Raw genomic sequence first — 25,503 nt, 5'->3', positions numbered from 1 at the left:
TTCACCAGTTATGGAGAATTTTGTCAAGGCCATTCACTTAAGGGAATAGGTGTCAGAAATATTGGTAGATAGACAGGTCTTTAGCTGCTTCTTGCCTCTCACATAAGCAATCAGAGTTACACTATGTGAGGGGGGTTATCATATTGTTTGAACATTATTATTTGAACATACATGACTGTATGATTATTTTCTTTTCAGCCATTTTTGAGTGGTTTTGATGCCAACAACATGATAAGCGGCAAGTTCAAGTTAGGAAAAGATACACTGGCAACTTTAGAAGGACACTGGGATGGTAAAATCACTCTCACAGATAAACGAACTGGGGTAAGTGCAGTAGCTTTGTCATGTTTAGGTAAATTTATTGATGTATGATAAAACTTTAATTTACTTCTGATACAGTGTGTATGGTTCCATTTAGAATGAAAGATTTTAAGCTCCTTAAGGCCTCTTCAGGATTTCACTAAATAAAGGTGCCCAGTTGTGGTCTTCCAACCCCAAAGGAGACAGTTTACCCTGCTCCTACTGCTTGAGCACTGTGCTGAACTGTTGGTTTTATCCGCACATTTTTCACATTCAAATACATTTTTTTAGTGCTTGGAGCTGGTGATCTGGTCATCATAATTATAAATGAATAAACAGAATATGTGTTGAAAGGGGTTGTGCCAAACTCTACATGCATATGGTTACCCAACGAGTGAACAGTCACTTTAAGTGAGGTTGTATTATTAGTGAACAAAAAAAGAGTACAGTATCATTGAGAAACTTTTCACTCTGAAGTTCATAATTTTCCTGTTCTTGATTGAAGCATATCTTTGAAACTGCAGGAGTGTCCTAAAAGAGGTCCTGAGGTGTATAGTGTATAGTAGAGAACCCCACCTACAACTGGTAACATCATGAGCTGGAATTCATTCCTAATAACTCTGTATCATGATCAGGGTATAGTGTCATAAAGGACTATCTTGATATTTTTCATGCACTAGGTGAACAAATATATATTAGCACTAAAAGGGTTACTATATTGGGCATAGGTTAGTGTTGTGTATCAGTGATATGAGAGACTGTATGTATGCAATCCATGCAATGTTATTAAGAATAGAGTTGATAATGATTGTTTTTTTTTTTTTTTTTTTTTTTATACTTTGTCGCTGTCTCCCGCGTTTGCGAGGTAGCGCAAGGAAATAGACGAAAGAAATGGCCCCCCCCCCCCCCATACACATGTACATACACACGTCCACACACGCAAATATACATACCTACACAGCTTTCCATGGTTTACCCCAGACGCTTCACATGCCTTGATTCAATCCACTGACAGCACGTCAACCCCTGTATACCACATCGCTCCAATTCACTCTATTCCTTGCCCTCCTTTCACCCTCCTGCATGTTCAGGCCCCGATCACACAAAATCTTTTTCACTCCATCTTTCCACCTCCAATTTGGTCTCCCTCTTCTCCTCGTTCCCTCCACCTCCGACACATATATCCTCTTGGTCAATCTTTCCTCACTCATTCTCTCCATGTGCCCAAACCATTTCAAAACACCCTCTTCTGCTCTCTCAACCACGCTCTTTTTATTTCCACACATCTCTCTTACCCTTACGTTACTTACTCGATCAAACCACCTCACACCACACATTGTCCTCAAACATCTCATTTCCAGCACATCCATCCTCCTGCGCACAACTCTATCCATAGCCCATGCCTCGCAACCATACAACATTGTTGGAACCACTATTCCTTCAAACATATCCATTTTTGCTTTCCGAGATAATGTTCTCGACTTCCACACATTTTTCAAGGCTGTCGATAATGATTGATACAGTAGATAAATACACAGGTAATTGATTATGGATATGTTTACTTTGTATTGTCGTACAGGAAGAAGAGACACTCTGGCATGCAACTCCTGAAATTAAAACACAGCGTCTTGAGCGGTTCACTGTGGCTCTTGATCAACAGGGACCTTTTGAATCTGAAAAATTGTGGCAGCTTGTCTCACTGGCCATCAAAAATGATGATCAGGTAAGAGAAAGAAAATGTGGTAATATTTAGTAAGGCTACAGGTGGTGTTGGGTTTGCATTATTTTTTGAGGATAGAAAACAACTTTATAGCCAGATTGTGTGTATTTTAAGTCAGATAGAAAACTGAACTTTATAGCCAGAGTGTATATTTCAAATCATAACACACCAGTAGACCCTAAAATGGATCTATAGTGAATTTTACAGCTTTTAAGGGCATAACATATCTAATGTAAACCAGCTGAAGTAGTGTGGAGGATGCACCTTGAGAGGGTTTAAGTGTAATACTTTTACTTGATTTTTTACTAGCACAGGGTTCCTGTGTAATTGTCTGTTTGTAGTTAACTATTTTACAGTATGGGAAGAAAATTATAAAATCAGGGGTCTCCATCTGCTGAACTTTCTATGCCAGTGATTAGCTTTATAAAACTTTGTGAACTGGTAGCATTCACTGTTTCATTGGTTGGGTTATTCCAACTGTCCACCACTTTAAATCTGTAATTCTTAACATCATTTCTACTTTCTAACCACCTTTTGCCCAGCTTTTTGTCATGGTCTTTAGTCCCCATGGCACTGCATCTCATTACGAACTGTTTACTGTCATTTTTGTTCAGCTGATTCAGAAACCAGAAGGTTGTTATCAAGAATATCTCTCTCTCTCTCTCTCTCTCTCTCTCTCTCTCTCTCTATATATATATATATATATATATATATATGTATATATATATACCACATCGTTCCAGTTCACTCTATTCCTTGCACACCTTTCACCCTCCTGCATGTTCAGGCCCCGATCACTCAAAATCTTTTTCACTCCATCTTTCCACCTCCAATTTGGTCTCCCACTTCTCCTCGTTCCCTCCACTTCTGACACATATATCCTCTTTGTCAATCTTTCTTCACTCATTCTCTCCATGTGACCAAACCATTTCAAAACACCCTCTTCTGCTCTCTCAACCACACTCTTTTTATTTCCACACATCTCTCTTACCCTATTATTACTTACTCGATCAAACCACCTCACACCACATATTGTCCTCAAACATCTCATTTTCAACATATCCACCCTCTGGCGCACAACTCTATCCATAGCCCACGCCTCGCAACCATACAACATTGTTGGAACCACTATTCCTTCAAACATACCCATTTTTACTTTTCGAAATAATGTTCTCGACTTCCACACATTCTTCAAGGCTCCCAGAAGTTTCACCCCCTCCCCCACCCTATGATTTACTTCCACTTCCATGGTTCCATCCGCTGCCAAATCCACTCCCGGATATCTAAAACACTTCACTTCCTCCAGTTTTTCTCCATTCAAACTTACCTCCCAATTGACTTGACCTTCAACCCTACTGTACCTAATAACCTTGCTCTTATTCACATTTACTCTTAACTTTCTTCTTTCACACACTTTACCAAACTCAGTCACCAACTTCTGCAGTTACTCACATGAATCAGCCACCAGCGCTGTATCATCAGCGAACAACAACTGACTCACTTCCCAAGCTGTCTCATCCACAACAAACTGCATACTTGCCCCTCTTTCCAAAACTCTTGCATTCACCTCCCTAACAAACCCATCCATAAACAAATTAAACAACCATGGAGACATCACACACCCCTGCCACAAACCTACATTCACTAAGAAGCAATCACTTTCCTCTCTTCCTACACGTACACATGCCTTACATCCTCGATAAAAACTTTTCACTGCTTCTAACAACTTGCCTCCCACACCATATATTCCCAATACCTTCTACAGAGCATCTCTATCAACTCTATCATATGCCTTCTCCAGATCCATAAATGCTACATACAAATCCATTTGCTTTTCTAAGTATTTCTCACATACATTCTTCAAAGCAAACACCTGATCCACACATCCTCTACCACTTCTGAAACCACACTGTTCTTCCCCAATCTGATGCTCTGTACATGCCTTCACCCTCTCAATCAATACCCTCCCACATAATTTGCCAGGAATACTCAACAAACTTATACCTCTGTAATTTGAGCACTCACTCTTATCCCCTTTGCCTTTGTACAATGGCACTATGCACGCATTCCGCCAATCCTCAGGCACCTCACCATGAGTCATACATACATTAAATAACCTTACCAACCAGTCAACAATACAGTCACCCCCTTTTTTAATAAATTCCACTGCAATACCATCCAAACCTGCTGCCTTGCCGGCTTTCATCTTCCGCAAAGCTTTTACTACCTCTTCTCTGTTTACCAAATCATTTTCCCTAACCCTCGCACTTTGCACACCACCTCGACCATATATATATATATATATATATATATATATATATATATATATATATATATATATATATATATATTTTTTTTTTTTTTTTTTTTTTTTTTTTTTTTTATACTTTGTCGCTGTCTCCCGCGTTTGCGAGGTAGCGCAAGGAAACAGACGAAAGAAATGGCCCAACCCCCCCCATACACATGTACATACACACGTCCACACACACAAATATACATACCTACACAGCTTTCCATGGTTTACCCCGGACGCTTCACATGCCTTGATTCAATCCACTGACAGCACGTCAACCCCTGTATACCACATCGCTCCAATTCACTCTATTCCTTGCCCTCCTTTCACCCTCCTGCATGTTCAGGCCCCGATCACACAAAATCTTTTTCACTCCATCTTTCCACCTCCAATTTGGTCTCCCTCTTCTCCTCGTTCCCTCCACCTCTGACACATATATCCTCTTGGTCAATCTTTCCTCACTCATTCTCTCCATGTGCCCAAACCATTTTAAAACACCCTCTTCTGCTCTCTCAACCACGCTCTTTCTATTTCCACACATCTCTCTTACCCTTACGTTACTTACTCGATCAAACCACCTCACACCACACATTGTCCTCAAACATCTCATTTCCAGCACATCCATCCTCCTGCGCACAACTCTATCCATAGCCCACGCCTCGCAACCATACAACATTGTTGGAACTACTATTCCTTCAAACATACCCATTTTTGCTTTCCGGGATAATGTTCTCGACTTCCACACATTTTTCAAGGCTCCCAAAATTTTCGCCCCCTCCCCCACCCTATGATCCACTTCCGCTTCCATGGTTCCATCCGCTGACAGATCCACTCCCAGATATCTAAAACACTTCACTTCCTCCAGTTTTTCACCATTCAAACTCACCTCCCAATTGACTTGACCCTCAACCCTACTGTACCTAATAACCTTGCTCTTATTCACATTTACTCTTAACTTTCTTCTTCCACACACTTTACCAAACTCAGTCACCAGCTTCTGCAGTTTCTCACATGAATCCGCCACCAGCGCTGTGTCATCAGCGAACAACAACTGACTCACTTCCCAAGCTCTCTCATCCCCAACAGACTTCATACTTGCCCCTCTTTCCAAGACTCTTGCATTTACCTCCCTAACAACCCCATCCATAAACAAATTAAACAACCATGGAGACATCACACACCCCTGCCGCAAACCTACATTCACTGAGAACCAATCACTTTCCTCTCTTCCTCCCCTTTTAGAAAATTAAAGATATATATATATATATATCTTTAATTTTCTAAAAGGGGAAACAGAAGAAGGAGTCACGCAGGGAGTGCTCATCCTCCTCGAACGCTCAGATTGGGGTGTCTAAATGTGTGTGGATGTAACCATGAGAAAAAAGGAGAGATAGGTAGTATGTTTGAGGAAAGGAACCTGGATGTTTTGGCTCTGAGTGAAATGAAGCTCAAGGGTAAAGGGGAAGAGTGGTTTGGGAATGTCTTGGGAGTAAAGTCAGGGGTTAGTGAGAGGACAAGAGCAAGGGAAGGAGTAGCACTACTCCTGAAACAGGAGTGATGGGAGTATGTGATAGAGTGTAAGAAAGTAAACTCTAGATTGATATGGGTAAAACTGAAAGTTGATTGAGAGAGATGGGTGATTATTGGTGCATATGCACCGTGGCATAAGAAGAAAGATCATGAGAGGCAAGTGTTTTGGGAGCAGCTGAATAAGTGTGTTAGTGGTTTTGATGCACGAGACCGGGTTATAATGATGGGTGATTTGAATGCAAAGGTGAGTAATGTGGCAGTTGAGGGAATAATTGGTATACAAGGGGTGTTCAGTGTTGTAAATGGAAATGGTGAAGAAGTTGTATATTTATGTGCTGAAAAAGGACTTGTGATTCGGAATACCTGGTTTAAAAAGAGAGATATACATAAGTATACGTATGTAAGTAGGAGAGATGGCCATAGAGCATTATTGGATTACGTGTTAATTGATAGACGCACGAAAGAGAGACTTTTGGATGTTAATGTGCTGAGAGGTGCAACTGGAGGGATGTCTGATCATTATCTTGTGGAGGTGAAGGTGAAGATTTGTAGAGGTTTTCAGAAAAGAAGAGAGAATGTTGGGGTGAAGAGAGTGGTGAGAGCAAGTGAGCTTGGGAAGGAGACTTGTGTGAGGAAGTATCAGGAGAGACTGAGTACAGAATGGAAAAAGGTGAGAACAAAGGAGGTAAGGGGAGTGGGGGAGGAATGGGATGTATTTAGGGAAGCAGTGATGGCTTACGCGAAAGATGCTTGTGGCAAGAGAAGCATGGGAGGTGGGCAGATTAGAAAGGGTAGTGAGTGGTGGGATGAAGAAGTAAGATTATTAGTGAAAGAGAAGAGAGAGGCATTTGGACACTTTTTGCAGGGAAATAATGCAAATGAGTGGGAGATGTATAAAAGAAACAGGCAGGAGGTCAAGAGAAAGGTGCAAGAGGTGAAAAAAAAGGCAAATGAGAGTTGGGGTGAGAGAGTATCATTAAATTTTAGGGAGAATAAAAAGATGTTTTGAATTCAAGCTCTTTACCATTAACCATTAATCCATTAACATTTGAGTGCATGACTTTGTCTGTTATTTTAATCTTATAACACTCTTGCCCTCTCTGAGTGTTGGTGGGGCTGCGCCATTTTCTTGCCTCGTTTTGGTTCTCCTTCCCCAATTTTTGTCTTCTAGTTCTACTCTTTGCTTTTCTCCCTCTCTTCCTTTTATCATTTTTTGATGAATATCACACTGAATTCCACATTGGCTGTAAGTTTTTTAGCTTGCCTAAATACCTTCTGGATATATGACTCCAAGTCCGCACAACAATAACTGGTCCCAAATCCTTCTTTCTTTTGTCACTGAAATTGCATTTAGCAATTCCATAGCCTCCAGTAATCTTTTGATATGTATTTCTTCCTTCCTTCTAGTCTGGTACATGACCTTCTTGCAAACCAAAAATGATCAATTATTATTATTATTACCTTTTTGAAATGACACTTTAATTTAGATGTACTGAATATTCCGTGTGGCTTTAGCAATTTCTCCGTCCTTAGAGTCAGTTCCCTATTCTCTGCCAATCCATTATTAAAGGTACTTAAATCTTATTGTGACTTTTACTTTTGAGAACAGCTTTTTCTTTAACGCTGCCTTCTTCATGTAGATATCTTCTTGTCTGCTTGTGGACTGACAGTGAAGGGGAGATATATAGATTTTAAAATTTAAAAAACTTTTTTCTCCAAGGGGTTGTCTGAGCAATTTTTCTCATTTTTCTTGTCTTGCCCAGTCTTCCCTTCCTTTTTTTCAAAAACCTTTTTCTTGCAGCCTTTTTGTGGCTTCCTTGGGTTAGCTTTGTGATCCGCAGATTAAGTATGCATGTCTGGCTGTGTGGTGGGACAGTGGCACCAACTGATGGCAGCCGCTGATTGGCTGAGATGAGGCCACACCATTCAGTTTGCCATGATGAATGAAGAATCTCTCCATGTAGGTTCAGAGAAACTGAGCTTTTCTTGTCATTATTTAGGGATTTGAAATGAGTGAAACACTCCTCAAGAAATATCTATTGCTTGTATATACCATCTCGGAGAGAAAAGGTTTTCCATCTTCAAAACCTTCCTTTCTAGTGCTCTTGAAAAACTAAGTGTACATTTTCTATACAGGTTGCAGCTACTGAAGAAAAGACTCTTTTGGAAGAGGCGCAACGCAGTGCAACTAGTGAAAGGAAAGCAAAGTGTGAAGAATGGGTACCACAGTATTTTACTCAGGTAGATATTTATTTCTTGTCTTTGCTGGTCCTTTAGTGAAGGGTGTTGAGTTTGCAGCAACTGATCTTTCTTTTGCAGCACCTTGCTTGGTTTACTGTCTTGCCTTTCATGCATAGTATCCTTCCCATTGTGTCTAGCATATCTGTATTTTGTACCCATAACCCTCTGCCCTTTGTCCCCCTCTTTACTCTACATCTCTCTCCTTTGTAAGATAAGATAAGATAAGATACTTTATTCGTCAAATTGTTATACAAAAAGTAATACAAAATGAAATTCGTTTTGGCTTTAGAGCTCCTTAGTAGTTGTAAAAAACATTAAAATATTAACAAGAAATATTGCATAGGTTATTTCATATAAAATGTTACTTTGCTATTGTGTACATGCGATATCAGCTTGTCACCATCCCTATCATGAACCATCACCTACAGTTATCATGAAACTTAAAGCTAGAAGTTATAGTGATGATAGATGATTGAAAAGCAGAATGCTTTTAGGTACAAACGACTTTTTGTATCTGTCAGCGCGCAGCTTGGGCAGAGCTAGCCTTCTACCAGATTTAAGATACGTGTAACAATTATGTAACGGATGCGTTACATCTTTCATCATTCTGTCTACTTGTTTCATTGTACCTTTTTGATACAGCTTATTCAGTGATGTGGTCTCTGCACCTAGTTTTCTTGCTTTCTTAACAATCCTTCCCAACTTCTTTATATCTTTGCACGTAAGTTTTCCATACCAGGCAGTGATTGAAAAATTTATAACTGATTCTAAAATTGATTTGTAAAATAGGCTAATGACCATTTTATCTACATGTAGGTTATGCAAGATACGTACAAAGTGTAATCTTTGGTTACATTTCCTTGACACCATATCTGTATTAACACTTCCCTTCAACTGGTCATCAATCATAAAGCCCAAATACTTATACTGGTTTACTCTTTCTACGTTTTCTTCCTCAATTGTTAATAGGTCTGGTACGTGTTTATTTTTAGTTCTGAAATCAAATATCATCTCTTTCGTTTTCTTTACATTAAGCTCCAAAAAATTTTGTTTACTCCAGTCAACGAATTTTTTAACTTGAGTTAAATAGCCTTCATAATTATTATTTACAATTTTTCCTAAGATAACTGTATCGTCAGCATATTTTATAATAGTACAATCATCAATTTCACTTCTACAATCATCTGTATACAAGGTGAAAAGAGCTGGGGACAATACACAACCTTGGGGGGCTCCTGTGTTGGTGACTATCACATTAGACTTAACATTATTTACATTGGTATATTGGGGTCTCTGGGTTAAAAAGCTAAAAATCCATATTAAGATATTTCTATTTACACCCAATTCTAGCATTTTATTGAGCAAAATATGAGGTTGCATTGTATTAAATGCTGAACTAAAATCAATGTATAGTGCTCTAATTTGTGATTTGGGCTTATCTAAATGCATACCAGCTTATCTAAATGCATACCAGCATACCTATTGTGTGTGCTCAACATTCATATCCTTTATTTGGTGTTCTACCCCTTGGAATTAGAACAAATGCTTTGTACCTAATAAATTTAATTTTCACACTCAGCACCCCTGCATTTGTACTCTACACCCTGTCTCTTATTACCAGTACCCATGCCAACAGAAAGGTCACCTTTGGTGAAGTTCATCAAAGAACTTCTCACTCCAAAGGAGTCTGCATTTCCCTGCCTATGGAAGTAGTGCAGTTTTTGGTTGTAGTACCCTTTAGAAAGGTCCTCGTTAAAGCCAGGACTCTTTCTTGGAAATTGGTCATGGGGTAAATGTAAATGAATGATATAAGAATATCATTAATTTTGTAAGACTGTAATATGTTCGTGCAGTGGTAACTGTTGAAATTGTTAACTGAATGTTCAGTGCTGTGATGTGTCAAAACTGGTCACACTCATAATATAGTTAGTTGACTTCTCTGATCTGAGTTGTACAATGCCAGTAAGGTAAGACAGTGTGAAGAATGTATCTTTACACATGATCAAACATGTCCTTTCAGTGTTTTTTAATGAAGGATGTTAAGGTACCACTAAACAACAGTACCATAGATATTGTAATCTTTTTCATTTAGATATCTTTTCCCTTTATTTTGTCTGGATAAAATGCTGTAGGTGTGGTTTTAAATCTCACTTCAGAACACTAACTTAAGCAAAATTAAGATAGTCCTGAGTCTGCTTTCTAACCCAGGAATGATTTTATTTGCCTTCATTACATTAGTACACTGAAAATGCATGCAATCTGATGTTAGATAAAAGGTAAAAGTCATATTTTTAAAGAATGACACAGAACTTTCATTAAAGAATAGGTTTTGCAGTATGTGTGAATATGCATATGCAGTTATCATTCAGTATATTTCTTTGCCTCCTTGACAATATTGTGGCTAAATGGGCTTTACTGGGATTCTCTCTATTCTTTGATTAATGATAGGCATCCTTGTAAATAAAGTGCGTAAGACAAGGGAGCAAATGGGAACTTCAGTGAAGGGCGCAAATGGGGAGGTGATAACAAGTAGTGGTGATGTGAGAAGGAGATGGAGTGAGTATTTTGAAGGTTTGTTGAATGTGTTTGATGATAGAGTGGCAGATATAGGGTGTTTTGGTCGAGGTGGTGTGCAAAGTGAGAGGGTTAGGGAAAATGATTTGGTAAACAGAGAAGAGGTAGTAAAAGCTTTGTGGAAGATGAAAGCCGGCAAGGCAGCAGGTTTGGATGGTATTGCAGTGGAATTTATTAAAAAAGGGGGTGACTGTATTGTTGACTGGTTGGTAAGGTTATTTAATGTATGTATGACTCATGGTGAGGTGCCTGAGGATTGGCGGAATGCGTGCATAGTGCCATTGTACAAAGGCAAAGGGGATAAGAGTGAGTGCTCAAATTACAGAGGTATAAGTTTGTTGAGTATTCCTGGTAAATTATATGGGAGGGTATTGATTGAGAGGGTGAAGGCATGTACAGAGCATCAGATTGGGGAAGAGCAGTGTGGTTTCAGAAGTGGTAGAGGATGTGTGGATCAGGTGTTTGCTTTGAAGAATGTATGTGAGAAATACTTAGAAAAGCAAATGGATTTGTATGTAGCATTTATGGATCTGGAGAAGGCATATGATAGAGTTGATAGAGATGCTCTGTGGAAGGTATTAAGAATATATGGTGTGGGAGGAAAGTTGTTAGAAGCAGTGAAAAGTTTTTATTGAGGATGTAAGGCATGTGTACGTGTAGGAAGAGAGGAAAGTGATTGGTTCTCAGTGAATGTAGGTTTGCGGCAGGGGTGTGTGATGTCTCCATGGTTGTTTAATTTGTTTATGGATGGGGTTGTTAGGGAGGTAAATGCAAGAGTTTTGGAAAGAGGGGCAAGTATGAAGTCTGTTGGGGATGAGAGAGCTTGGGAAGTGAGTCAGTTGTTGTTCGCTGATGATACAGCGCTGGTGGCTGATTCATGTGAGAAACTGCAGAAGCTGGTGACTGAGTTTGGTAAAGTGTGTGGAAGAAGAAAGTTAAGAGTAAATGTGAATAAGAGCAAGGTTATTAGGTACAGTAGGGTTGAGGGTCAAGTCAATTGGGAGGTGAGTTTGAATGGAGAAAAACTGGAGGAAGTGAAGTGTTTTAGATATCTGGGAGTGGATCTGGCAGCAGATGGAACCATGGAAGCGGAAGTGGATCATAGGGTGGGGGAGGGGGCGAAAATTCTGGGGGCCTTGAAGAATGTGTGGAAGTCGAGAACATTATCTCGGAAAGCAAAAATGGGTATGTTTGAAGGAATAGTGGTTCCAACAATGTTGTATGGTTGCGAGGCGTGGGCTATGGATAGAGTTGTGCGCAGGAGGATGGATGTGCTGGAAATGAGATGTTTGAGGACAATGTGTGGTGTGAGGTGGTTTGATCGAGTGAGTAACGTAAGGGTAAGAGAGATGTGTGGAAATAAAAAGAGCGTGGTTGAGAGAGCAGAAGAGGGTGTTTTGAAGTGGTTTGGGCACATGGAGAGGATGAGTGAGGAAAGATTGACCAAGAGGATATATGTGTCGGAGGTGGAGGGAACAAGGAGAAGAGGGAGACCAAATTGGAGGTGGAAAGATGGAGTGAAAAAGATTTTGTGTGATCGAGGCCTGAACATGCAGGAGGGTGAAGGTGAAAGGAGGGCAAGGAATAGAGTGAATTGGAGCGATGTGGTATACCGGGGTTGACGTGCTGTCAGTGGATTGAATCAAGGCATGTGAAGCGTCTGGGGTAAACCATGGAAAGCTGTGTAGGTATGTATATTTGCGTGTGTGGACGTATGTATATACATGTGTATGGGGGGGGGTTGGGCCATTTCTTTCGTCTGTTTCCTTGCGCTACCTCGCAAACGCGGGAGACAGCAACAAAGTATAATAAATAAAAAATAAATATCCTTGTCAATCAGTTCACCATAAATTCTGATGTTTTAGGGTATTTGAGGTATTTGTTATGTTCCTAAAGAACTTGACTTCTTGTTTTCCTTTTTCTGTGTTAAGACAATCAGTTGGCAATTAACTTTTTTCACTGACATATAATTGCAACTTCATTGACAGGACCCAGTGAGTGGTGTATATGTTTACAAGCATTCAGATCTTCGACCATGGGATCCTAGAACTGACTTATTCCAGTATGAATATAACTATATAATCTCAACCAAGACTAGACATAAAGCACCAATGATCAGAACAGCTTCCATAGTCAGCGTAGATCCCAAGTGTGAAGTAAGTAATCTGAATAATTTTATTTGTAACTAATTTATCCTCCAGGTTTAGTTTGTTGCATGAGATATGAGAGAATCTCCATGATTTCATAGGTTAGAAGGTTTGGACCCCTTATCTTATGGTGAGATTGATGCCTCTGCTTTTGCTAACCACCCATTCAGTGACATCAGCTCTAGCTTGCTCCCTTCCCATCAACAGTAATCACCTAGGAATGGTGATGAGATGTTTCACGGGAGTTTTTCCTTATTATGGTCAATTATTTTGACATTTCCTTACACATTAGGGCAAATTAGGATGAACTTTAAGCTTTAGGCAACACATTATTTTCAGCATATATGTTTCCCTTATACTTAGGTTCATTACACTATAAGCAGGTTATGGCATGGATTTGATTGCTGTATCATCCTGATAAGAAAGCAAAAGTAGCTGATTTCCTTTCCCCATGTATCATACTTTTATTTTCACCCATCCCAAAACTAATTCATTGCTCAATGTGTTATTTTGGCTGAATTTGAGAAGTATTACTTTCCATCATATGCTTAGTCACTAATTTTGTCAAGTTGAATACATGGTGTGAATCAACTCCCCTCACCCAGATGAATGTCCCTTCACATACGTGGGAGATGGCATTATAAGACAATTGTTTGATATTAAAGATGATATTTATACCTAAGGTTGTTCGTGTGGCTGGCGTCGAGGGAGTGCAGCGCCTGCGAGGGGTATTGGAGCGGGCAGAAGCTGAGGAGACCAGTTCAGGTGACCATGATGATCTCCAAGATATTCCTGACCATCCAAATTCTGTACAGACCTTACCCACCAAGAGACAAACACATTCTCTAGCTCCCAGGTATTGAAACTTGATATAATCTTTTCCCATTTTTAACTGTAACTTGAAAGGAGATTAGGCTTGAATTTAGACTAGAACAGAAAACAAGATTTCTTACTCAGCATCATTCTTATTCAAATTTTTAAACATTATTCTTTCAAATATTTGCTTATTGTCATGATTATTGTGAAGTATACGCAGATGGAGCAAAAGAGATTTTGAGCGACTGGGGCCTGAACATGCAGGAGAATGAGAGGTTTGCAAGGAATAGAGTGAATTGGAACAATGTGGTATACTGTGGTCGACATGCTGTCAGTGGATTGAACCAGGGCATGTGAAGTGTCTGGGTTAAACCATGGAAGGTCTGTGGGGCCTGGATGTGCAAAGGGAGCTGTGGTTTTGGTGCATTACGCATGACAGCTAGAGACTGAGTGTGAACGAATGTGGCCTTTTTTGTCTGTTCCTGGCGCTACCTTACTGGAGGGGGTTGCTATTTCATGTGTGGCAGGTGGTGACAGGAATGGATGAAGGCAACAAGTATGAATATATTATTTATTTTTATTTATTTTGCTTTGTCGCTGTCTCCCTGCGTTAGCAAGGTAGCGCATGGAAACAGACGAAAGAATGGCCCAACCCACCCACATACACATGTATATACATACACGTCCACACACGCAAATATACATACCTATGCATCTCAACGTATACATGTATATACACACACAGACATATACATATATACACATGTACATAATTCATACTGTCTGCCTTTATTCATTCCCATCGCCACCCCGCCACACATGTAATAACAACCCCCTCCCCCTCATGTGTGCGAGGTAGTGCTAGGAAAAGACAACAAAGGCCCCATTCATTCACACTCAGTCTCTAGCTGAATATATGCATGTGTATATATGTAGATGTCTGTGTGTATATATGTATGTATACATTGAAATGTTTATGTGCATGTGTGTGCGTTTATGTATATACATGTGTATGTAGGTGGGTTGGGCCATTTCTTTCTGTTTCCTTGCGCTATCTCGCTAATCCAGGAGACAGCAGTTAAGTATAATAAATGAATGTGCTGGAAATGAGATGTTTGAGGACAATATGTTGTGTGAGGTGGTTTGATCGAGTAAGTAATGTAAGGGTAAGAGAGATGTGTGGAAATAAAAAGAGTGTGGTTGAGAGAGCAGAAGGGGGTGGTTTGAAATGGTTTGGTCACATGGAGAGAATGAGTGAGGAAAGATTGATCAAGAGGATATATGTGTCAGAGGTGGAGGGAACGAGGAGAAGTGGGAGACCAAATTGGAGGTGGAAAGATGGAGTGAAAAAGATTTTGAGTGATCGGGGCCTGAACATGCAGAGGGTGAAAGGCGTGCAAGGAATAGAGTGAATTGGAAAGATGTGGTATACTGGAGTCGACGTGCCTGTCAGTGGATTGAAGCAGGGCATGTGAAGTGTCTGGGGTAAACCATGGAAAATTCTGTGGGGCCTGAATGTGGAAAGGGAGCTGTGGTTTCGGTGCATTATTACATGACAGCTAGAGACTGAGTGTGAACGAATGTGGCCTTTGTTGTCTTTTCCTAGCGCTATCTCGCACACATGAGGGGGGAGGGGGTTGTTATTCCATGTGTGGCGAGGTGGCGATGGGAATAAATAAAGGCAGACAGTATGCATTATGTACATGTGTATATATGTATATGTCTGTGTGTGTATATATATGTGTACATTGAGATGTATAGGTACGTATATTTGCGTGTGTGGACGTGTATGTATATACATGTGTGTGTGGGTGGGTTGGGCCATTCTTTTGTCTGTTTCCTTGCGCTACCTCGCTAACGTGAGAGACAGCGACAAAGCAAAATAAAATGAATAAATAAATCATTATTATTATTATTATTATTATTATTATTATTATTATTATTATTATTTTCTTTTTTCTTTCAAACTATTCGCCATTTCCTGCATTAGCAAGGTAGCGTTAAGAACAGAGGACTGGGCCTCTGAGGGAATATCCTCACCTGGCCCCCTTCTCTGTTCCCTCTGTTCCCAGCGATTATTAAACTTGATCGCTGTTTCATGTGTCAACGAGGTAGCACAAGGAAACAGATTAAGAATGGTCCAACTACTCATATACACACATATATATACACATAAATGCCCATCCAGGGGTAGTGCTGCTCCTTCCTTAGCTCTTGTCCTCTCACCAATCATTGACTTTACTCCTAAGACTTTCCCAAACCACTCTTCCCCTTTACCCTTGAGCTTCGTTTCAGTCAGAGCCAGAACATACAGGTTTCTTTCGTCAAACATACTACCTCTCTCTCCTTTCTTCTCATCTTGGTTACATCCACACATATTCAGACACCTCAATCTTACCCTTCGAGGAGGATGAGCTTTACTCCTTCATTGTTTCCCCTTTTAGAAATTTGAAATACAAGGAGGGGATGGTTTCCTGCCTCCCACAGTGAAAGAACAAGACTTGAGTATTGCAACACATTTTAGATATCACAGCTGTATGTGCACCAACACAAGAAGAATTAAAGATGAAATGATGCAAAGAATTCTCACATACAGTCAGGTGCTGAGAGAGCCCTGTAACATTTAGCATTGGATCTTGAACATTGGCAAAGAAGGAAAGATCTAGAGTTCAAGCAACAGAGGCAAAACTCTGTAGGGGGATCCTTGGAAAGACAGGAAGAGATAGAATATGAATACAGTACAGGTAATTAGATTGTAATTTTGTTGTTGGATGACTGGAAAAAAGTATGGAGGGAACAACTTGAATGTTTTTAGGCATACTGATTGAATGAACATTCCATATGTAGCAGTTAGCTAGAGAGTGTCAGATGGAAGACTTGGTTACAAAAATGTTAACAGAAGTGCATAGAGATAGCATAAAGAAGTTCAGACAATGAACAGAGGTAGAAGGAACTGGCAGATAGGTGTCCCATCTAATAGGCACAAGCCTACCTTTGGAAGAATAAAAGTAAGCATATTTTTTTCCATTTTGGTGTATCCAACAAGCATGAGATGTATTTCCTCAGATATGCAAGTCAGACTCCTCTTACCCTCATTGTTAGGTATCCATAGGTGCTTGTTCATTTATGAGTCTGCCCCTGGCTAATCAGCAACTCCTATTAGGCTGATGCTATTGAACCACCTTCTACCAGATGCTTGGAGCTCCCAGTTTTCATGGGATCATGGTGTAGCTGGACTTTTTGTGTGGCATCTTGTACTGCTTTTCATGGGTCAGTTCCTTTTTTTATTTCTTTACTTTCTTTTACACTTTTTTGTCATTTAGTAACATAGTGCTAGGAAAAGTTGATGAAATGGCATCATTTGCTTGCATACATTCTCTTGCTGTCATGTGTAATGCCCTGAAACCAGATCCTCTTGTCCACAACTAGGCACCACAGACCTCTGAGGTTTCTCCCAGCTACTTCATATACCCTAGTTCAATAATTTGACTGCATGTCTCTTCCTGTACACTACAACACTCTAGTTCACTGTTTCTCATGCATGCCTTACATGTTCAGGATCAGAGCACTCAAAACATTATTCACTCCATCTTCCCAACTCCAGTCTTTCTCTCCCTTCTTGTCCCTCCACTTTTGACACATATATCCTCTTGTCAACCTCTTCTCATATATTCTTTCCATATGTCTAAATCTTTTCAGCATGCCCTCCTCAACTATCTCACCATACTCTTTTTATTACCATATCTTTCATATTTGTATGTAGCATTTATGGATCTGGAGAAGGCATATGATAGAGTTGATAGAGATGCTCTGTGGAAGGTATTAAGAATATATGGTGTGGGAGGCAAGTTGTTAGAAGCAGTGAAAAGTTTTTATCGAGGATGTAAGGCATGTGTACGTGTAGGAAGAGAGGAAAGTGATTGGTTCTCAGTGAATGTAGGTTTGCGGCAGGGGTGTGTGATGTCTCCATGGTTGTTTAATTTGTTTATGGATGGGGTTGTTAGGGAGGTGAATGCAAGAGTTTTGGAAAGAGGGGCAAGTATGAAGTCTGTTGTGGATGAGAGAGCTTGGGAAGTGAGTCAGTTGTTGTTCGCTGATGATGCAGCGCTGGTGGCTGATTCATGTGAGAAACTGCAGAAGCTGGTGACTGAGTTTGGTAAAGTGTGTGAAAGAAGAAAGTTAAGAGTAAATGTGAATAAGAGCAAGGTTATTAGGTACAGTAGGGTTGAGGGTCAAGTCAATTGGGAGGTAAGTTTGAATGGAGAAAAACTGGAGGAAGTAAAGTGTTTTAGATATCTGGGAGTGGATCTGGCAGCGGATGAAACCATGGAAGCGGAAGTGGATCATAGGGTGGGGGAGGGGGCGAAAATTCTGGGAGCCTTGAAGAATGTGTGGAAGTCGAGAACAGTATCTCGGAAAGCAAAAATGGGTATGTTTGAAGGAATAGTGGTTCCAACAATGTTGTATGGTTGCGAGGCGTGGGCTATGGATAGAGTTGTGCGCAGGAGGATGGATGTGCTGGAAATGAGATGTTTGAGGACAATGTGTGGTGTGAGGTGGTTTGATCGAGTAAGTAACGTAAGGGTAAGAGAGATGTGTGGAAATAAAAAGAGCGTGGTTGAGAGAGCAGAAGAGGGTGTTTTGAAATGGTTCGGGCACATGGAGAGAATGAGTGAGGAAAGATTGACCAAGAGAATATATGTGTCGGAGGTGGAGGGAACGAGGAGAAGAGGGAGACCAAATTGGAGGTGGAAAGATGGAGTGAAAAAGATTTTGTGTGATCGGGGCCTGAACATGCAGGAGGGTGAAAGGAGGGCAAGGAATAGAGTGAATTGGAGCGATGTGGTATACCGGGGTTGACGTGCTGTCAGTGGATTGAATCGAGGCATGTGAAGCGTCTGGGGTAAACCATGGAAAGCTGTGTAGGTATGTATATTTGCGTGTGTGGACGTATGTATATACATGTGTATGGGGGTGGGTTGGGCCATTTCTTTCGTCTGTTTCCTTGCGCTACCTCACAAACGCGGGAGACAGCGGCAAAAAAAAAAAAAGAAAAAAATCTTTCATATTCCATCATTACTTATTCAGACCTCCTCACACCACACATTGTCCTTAAACATTTAATTTCCAGCACATTGACCTCGCATCCATACAACACTATTGAGACTACTGTACCTTCAGACATGCCTATCTTCACCTTCTCAGATAGTAACCTTTCTTTCCACACATTTTTCAGTGATCCCAGGGCCTTTGCCCCCTTTCCCACCCTATGACCCATTTCAGATTCCATTGTGCCATTCCTTGCCATGTCCACTCCCAGGAATCTAAAACACTTCACTTCCTCCAAGTTTTCTTCATACACTTTCATACCCCAACTAACCTGTCTTTCTTCACTGCTAAACCTAATAGCTTTGCTTTTATTCACATGTACTCTGCTTTCTCTTACACACCCTCCCAAACTCAGACACTTGCTTTTGCAGCTTCTAACTTCAATCCATCGCCAGTGATGCATCACTGGCAAACAACAACTGACTCACGTTCCTCATCACCCTGTCCATGAATTAACTAAACAGCCTTGATTACATCAGACGCCCGAGCTACAGACCCACCTTTACTTGGAACCACTCACTCTCTTCTCTTCTTCGTACTTGTGCACATCTTTACTCTTTTGATATGAACTCCTCGCTGCTTTTAATAGCTTTCTTCCTCACTCTCTTATTTGTAACTATCTATCTGTGTATATCTCAGATGCCTGTTCCTTCCAGGAAATCCCATTAAAGGGGTGGCCATGGCAAAAGAGTCATCACTTATCCCTGTCCTTACATGCCTCCCTTGCATGTACCATTCCATGCAATATTCCACCATTTTTCTCCCTCCAGGTACTCTTCCATTCTATTTCCTCACATCACATGTGGTCTTCATCCCACACCAACCTCTTTAATTGTACTGTCATACATTGTCCTTGTAAACTTTCCATCTCACAATCTTCCCATGTGCCCAGACCACCTCAAAGTATTATGTTTTATCCACTCCACCTCTCCACAATTTAATTCCTTTGCATTCCTTGCCATACCAGATCTCTCATACACCCCCTCATTTCTTTCTTCATTCCATTTAGTTATACCACATGCTCCTCTCAACTAGATCATTTCCACAGCCTGGATGTTTGACCTATGTGACTCATTCCATGTCCATGCATTGACTGCATGGGTCAGGGTTGGGAGGATTATGCTGTCCTTTAATTCTTTTTCCACTTACATATGTACAACTCTATCCCTCATTATTGTATTATGAGAACCAGTGATTCTTTTTCCCTGTACTGCTTTCTGCCTTATCGTACCTTTTATATAACCAGACTTACCCAAGATAGCTCCCAGGTACTTAGATGGTGTTACCTCTTCCAGTCTTTCTCCCCTAAATCTATAACACAGTTTGATACTTTTCCTCTCTCACCCTATTGAGCTTTATAGAATCTATACTCTCGCTCTTTTTCCCTCCAAACACCATTACTTGTGTTGTAACACCTTCCACAAAGCATCTTTATCAGCCCTAACCTATGTTTTATCCAGATCCATTCATTTTTTCATACATGGTTTCAGTTACCTGCTGTAGTGAGGTAGTGCTAGGAGCAGACAAAAAAAGGCCCCATTTGCTCATATCCATTCTCTACCAGTCATGTGTAATGCATCAAAACCACAGCCCCCTATTCATAATCAGATCCCCAGACCTTTCTGTGGTTTCCCACAGCTGCCTCATGTGTCCTGTTCAGTCCATTGACAGAATGTTGCCCTTTATATACCACATTGCTCCAGTTCACTCCATCCCATGATTGCCTTTCACCCTCTTACATGTTCAGGCCCTGAGCACTTCAAATCTTTTTCATTCCAACCTTCCATCTCTGATTTGGTCTCCCCTTCTTGTTCCCTCCACTTATGACACCCACATCCTTTTTCTCAACCTCTCCCTACTCATGCTCTCCTTATGTCCATTTATACATAATATTCATAATTACATTAGGACCAGTTTTGATGAAAGAGTCTTGGTGTTACCAGGACCACATTCTAAAGGTCCCTGCAGCCCAAGGTTGTGGAACTTCCATTTGTAGGGATGTGTACACTCCTTTTAGATTAAGAAATTCCCTAAAAAGAGTTAACTCCCACTGATACAACCCTACCAAGGGTGAATTTTTGCTTGTGGTGTAACCTCTTGCAGATGGAGCCTGGTACCACCTCTACAAATCCAAAAATGTCACCTGCAGATCCTTCTCTTTCTCTAAATATTTCTCATACATTCTTCAAATCAAACATTCCCTCCCAGTCTGATCCTCTGTGCATCTCACCAGCCTTTCAGCCACTACTCTCTCATGCAGCTGAATGGGTACACTCAAGAAACATTTTTCATACATTTTGTATTCCCCATGTTAGCAAGGTAGCTCAAGGAACAGATGGAAATAGCTTTATTTGCTCACATCTGCTCTCAAGATGTCATGTCCAGTGCACTGATACTAAAGGCCCTGTCCAGAACCATGGCTCACTGATGGTTCTAGGGTTTCCCCAACCACTTCACATGCCCTGATCCAGCCCACTAACAACACATCATCCCATGTATATAAAATCACTCCAGTTCACTCTGACCCATGCATGCCTCTCACCCTCCAGCATGTTCAAGCCTTGAGCCTTCAAAGCGTCTCACTCCAACATTCCACCTCCTTCTCAGTTTCCCCATTTTTCATATTCCCTCCATTTCTTAGTTATCCTTTCCTTGCTCAAACTATCCATGCATCCATACTATTTCAGCAAACCCTCTTCAGCTCTCTCACACATACTGCTTTTACTGTCACTTCTCTCCTTTACCTTGACATTTCTTATTTGATCAACCCTCCACACATCACATATTGTTGTCTAAGGCCCATACCATGCATCCATACAGAAGTAATGGGAATACTGTCCCATCAAACATACCCATCTTCGCCCTTGATAACAATGACCTCTCTACACATTTCTCACTGCACCCTCTTATCCACATTATGGTTTACTTCAGCTCTCTTAGATCTATTAATTGCCATATCCACTCTCAGGTATCAAAAACATTTCATTTCTTGCAAGTTATCTCCATTCACTTTTAAACCTAATAATCATTCTTTTATTAACATTTACTCTTAAGTTTCTCCTTTCATGCATTCTCCAAATCTCAGTCACCAGCTTCTGCAGTTGAATTTTTTTTTATTCTTTTTTTTTTTATGTTAGCTGAGACAGCATAAGCAGCTGAAGCCCTAATCATGGAGGGAGTTGGGGGCTGGAAATCCTCCCATCCCATTTTTGATTTTCCAAAAGAAAGAAGAGAGGGGGGCCATTTAATCTCTTATGGTTTCTCTTTACACATGCCTCTTTTCTAAGCATACTTTCTTTCATAATCCTTTTTTCACCCACAGTATATCTTCTTTCTTGAAAGCCTCTACAAATCTTCACCCTTGCCTCCCCTGGGTAATGATCAGACATCCTACCAGCTGCCTCTCTCAGCACATTCACATTCAAGAGTCTGTCTTTTGCATGCCTACTAAATAGTTCATAGTCCAGTAAACCCCACTTGCTATCTTTCCCACTCCTTTTTCATCACATAACTCCAGAAGCTGTTTACCTTTTCCATTCACATCCCTGAATACCCTATGTCCTCAATTATACCCTAACTGCCACATTACTCACTTTTGCATTCACATTACCCATCTTTAATATGCGATCTCTCTCATGAAAACTGCTGATGCACACACTGAGCTGCTTGTAAGACATTCTCCACTCTTCATCATCCTTCTTCATCATCCTTCTCATGGCCTAGTGCATAAACACTAATAATCACCCACTCCTCATAATCCACTTTCATTTTACACACATCAGTCTAGTGCTCACTTTCCCAGGGATAGGGATGATAATACTTTCCATGAATTCCTGTGATTCTTAGGAGGCAGCAAAGTGAGTCAGGAGTTGGGGGCTGGAAAACCTCCCCTTTTTGAATTCCAGTTTCTAAAACATGGAACAGAAGGAGGAGCCGAGCAAGGAGTGCTCATCCTCCTCCAAGGCTCTGGCTGGGACATCTGAATGTGGATGCAGCCAGGATGAGAAAAGAGAGAGAGACTATGTTTGAGGAAAGGAATCTATGTTCTGGCCCCAAGTGAAATAAAGCTAAACTGTAAGGGGGGAAGAATTATTTGCTCATGTCTTAGGGGTAAAGTCAGGGGTTAGTGTGAGGGTAAAAGCTAAGGAAGGTGTAGCACTTCTGCTGAAGGAGTTGTGGGGATCTGTGAAAAGGAGTTTAAGGAAATGACCTCCAGACATCCTTACATATGTGGTAAATATAGTTTTTGACCTATTAACTTTACACAGTAATTTTGTATGTTGATTAAATCTTATTAAAAGTATTTTTCAGTGATCCTCAGCACAAGTTTAAAGTTGGAGAGTTACTAGGTAATCCACCAAGTGTCTTCACATCGTGAATTTTTTCATATGACTTGAAATTTTTATCCATACTGATAAGAATATTAATTTATGGACCCTTAGCTCAAGCTTGTCACATGCAATGGTATGTCCATCCTGATACTCTAAACTCTAGTTACTGATAACTGACTATGCTCCACTATGTTGGATTTTGAGCAAATTCAGAGTGTAACATCACATCTATTTGCATATCTCACGCTTATACCAAACTTTAGTATGTGACCAATTTATTAAATGTTGTTGACTATTGTCATACTTGCTGAGGTCTCACTTATAAGAAGCCTTAACTTAGGTGCTCATGTTTTGGAATAGTCTACTGTCCATAGTATATGTATACTTGTGGTGGCGCATGTTGAAAATTTTACTTGTGGTGGCTCATGATGGAGGGATGATATCTGCTCACATTTCCCTGAAATTTGGTAAGAAATATGGTCCAGTGAGCCTCAGGGTAATTTTGGAACTGACCATTTCAAAACAGGAAAGAGCTTGCGCTGAAAGCAGGTTTTTGCCTTAACTATACCTTAATCTTAATTAGAAAGTACTTATCTCATCACCTCCCCTCTTATTAAGAAACAAAGTTAACTCAAAACTTTTTTTCTAAATGGAACCCCTCAGTTTCAGGAGGCCTTTGTAATATGGTGCATATGCACAGGTAGATACCAGGGTTTCATTTTCTGGAATACAGTCCAGTTTTAGTTTTGTGGAGAGAACACAGAGCATATATGAAGATGAGTTTCATATGTTTTTCAGAACTTCTTGAGTGTGAAGTATTTACACCACAAAGATTATGCATTTTTATTTATATGCCATGGTTTATTTGCGAAAAATATAAATTGCCCCTGTATGTAGATATGTTAAACCAGACAACTTTTTTGACACCTTGAAGGTTAAAGTATGCTAATTTATTCATTATTTTCTTTTCAGTGTTTTTGAGATTCTGAACAAAGTAGCTGCCACACAAGATTCCCTTGTGATGGAAATTAAGGCTGTGCGGCAGGATATGGATAGCTTGAGTCGAAGATTATCAGCCATAAGCAGTTCAAGACACCAAGCAGCACACTTTAGTGCATCTTCTCAGGAAAGTGGCAGCCCACTCTCCACACAGTCATGGGCATCCATATTGGTGGCTCTTATTTTCTATTCACTGATTCAGTGGCTAATGGAAAGGGTCCGTTCATAGCCATGGGCACAATGGAGATTGTTCTTACATAAAAGTTGTTATATTTATGTATGTGGATTGAGAGGAACATTTAACATAGTATTACTATTGCCAGGTTTTATAGTTGGCTAAGTCTGAGGTAAATTTTTTCTGGTTACTGATGTACTTCTTTTCAGTATAGAACATCAAAATAATTTTATTCTTATTTGTAGTATTTCTTCTTGTTAAATTATAGATAAAATATTTTTCATAAGTAATATTATTTAACCCTGGAAATAGGGGAAAAAGATTACTACCTACATATCTCCTGTATGTTGAAGAGTAGGGGGGCTGAAAACCATCCCATCCTGTATTATCATTTACTAAAAGCAGGAACAGAAAAAGGGTCATGCAAAGATATTTACTCTAAGGCCATCATCATTACTTCATGTTATTTATCATTACATATTATTATTTATTGTTGTATAAACCCTGGGCCCCTTTTATGGGACTTCTGCTGGTTCAAGGCTGCACTTCATTCAGTAGCAGGGAAATGATGGATTCCTTTAGGGCAAGAAGGTCCTTAACATGACTGTATTCCCACACAACAAAACACCAACTATTCGGGGCATCACATACAACACACACATGACATTCACTCCTTACATCATAAACATCAATAGAAAAACAACAGACTAAATGTTCTCAGAACATTAACTGATATGGAATGACACACATGACTCTCACTCCCCTTACCACAAACATGAACTCAAAAACAGCTTACTAAACAACCCCCTAGAATATTAACTGATATCAGATTTGGACAAGATAAAAAATCCCTTAGTATCCTTTAAAAGCAATTCATTGTAGACTATGCCTCAGCTACTTATTCATCAGCCATATCAAATGCAAACTTACATGCAAACTATACAAAATATAGCACTCTGAATAATCACTGACTGCCTTGCAACTACAAGCACTCAGCAGCTACATAACAAATAAAAAATACTCCCAGTATAATCCCATCATAATATGCTTGGCACTCAGTTCTTTGCAGTATCCCTAGACCCTTCATCCCTCAAGTAGAAATGAAATATTTTACCCTGCTTCACATTTTACCAACCTATACATGTCAAGAGATGAGAGGCATCTAAGAAGTAAAATCATATGGTATGAACAAAAACTGAATGTAGTGTATGAGATTCAGGAGGTACATAATCAGAGAAAGAAGTAAATTCCATACTAAGCAATAGAAG

At 40.1% G+C, this 25,503-nt stretch overlaps 1 protein-coding gene across 1 annotated transcript in view; it reads left to right on the top strand.

Annotated features, from left to right (window-relative positions):
• The window catches only part of Orp8 (Oxysterol-binding protein-related protein 8), a 446,356-nt gene extending 421,835 nt beyond the window's left edge, over nucleotides 1-24,521 (top strand). The window contains 6 exon segments of the mRNA XM_071692826.1: nucleotides 199-324; nucleotides 1,880-2,023; nucleotides 7,980-8,084; nucleotides 12,647-12,814; nucleotides 13,489-13,661; nucleotides 24,034-24,521. Coding sequence (XP_071548927.1) covers nucleotides 199-324; nucleotides 1,880-2,023; nucleotides 7,980-8,084; nucleotides 12,647-12,814; nucleotides 13,489-13,661; nucleotides 24,034-24,289 — 972 coding nt within the window. The 3' untranslated portion in view covers nucleotides 24,290-24,521.
• The last annotated feature ends 982 nt before the right edge of the window (nucleotides 24,522-25,503 follow it).

Source organism: Panulirus ornatus, chromosome 55, assembly GCF_036320965.1.
Source record: "Panulirus ornatus isolate Po-2019 chromosome 55, ASM3632096v1, whole genome shotgun sequence".
Taxonomy (NCBI): Eukaryota; Metazoa; Arthropoda; class Malacostraca; order Decapoda; family Palinuridae; genus Panulirus; species Panulirus ornatus.
Note: the sequence above shows the minus strand (reverse complement) of the source record. Positions and strands in the feature narration are given on the sequence as shown.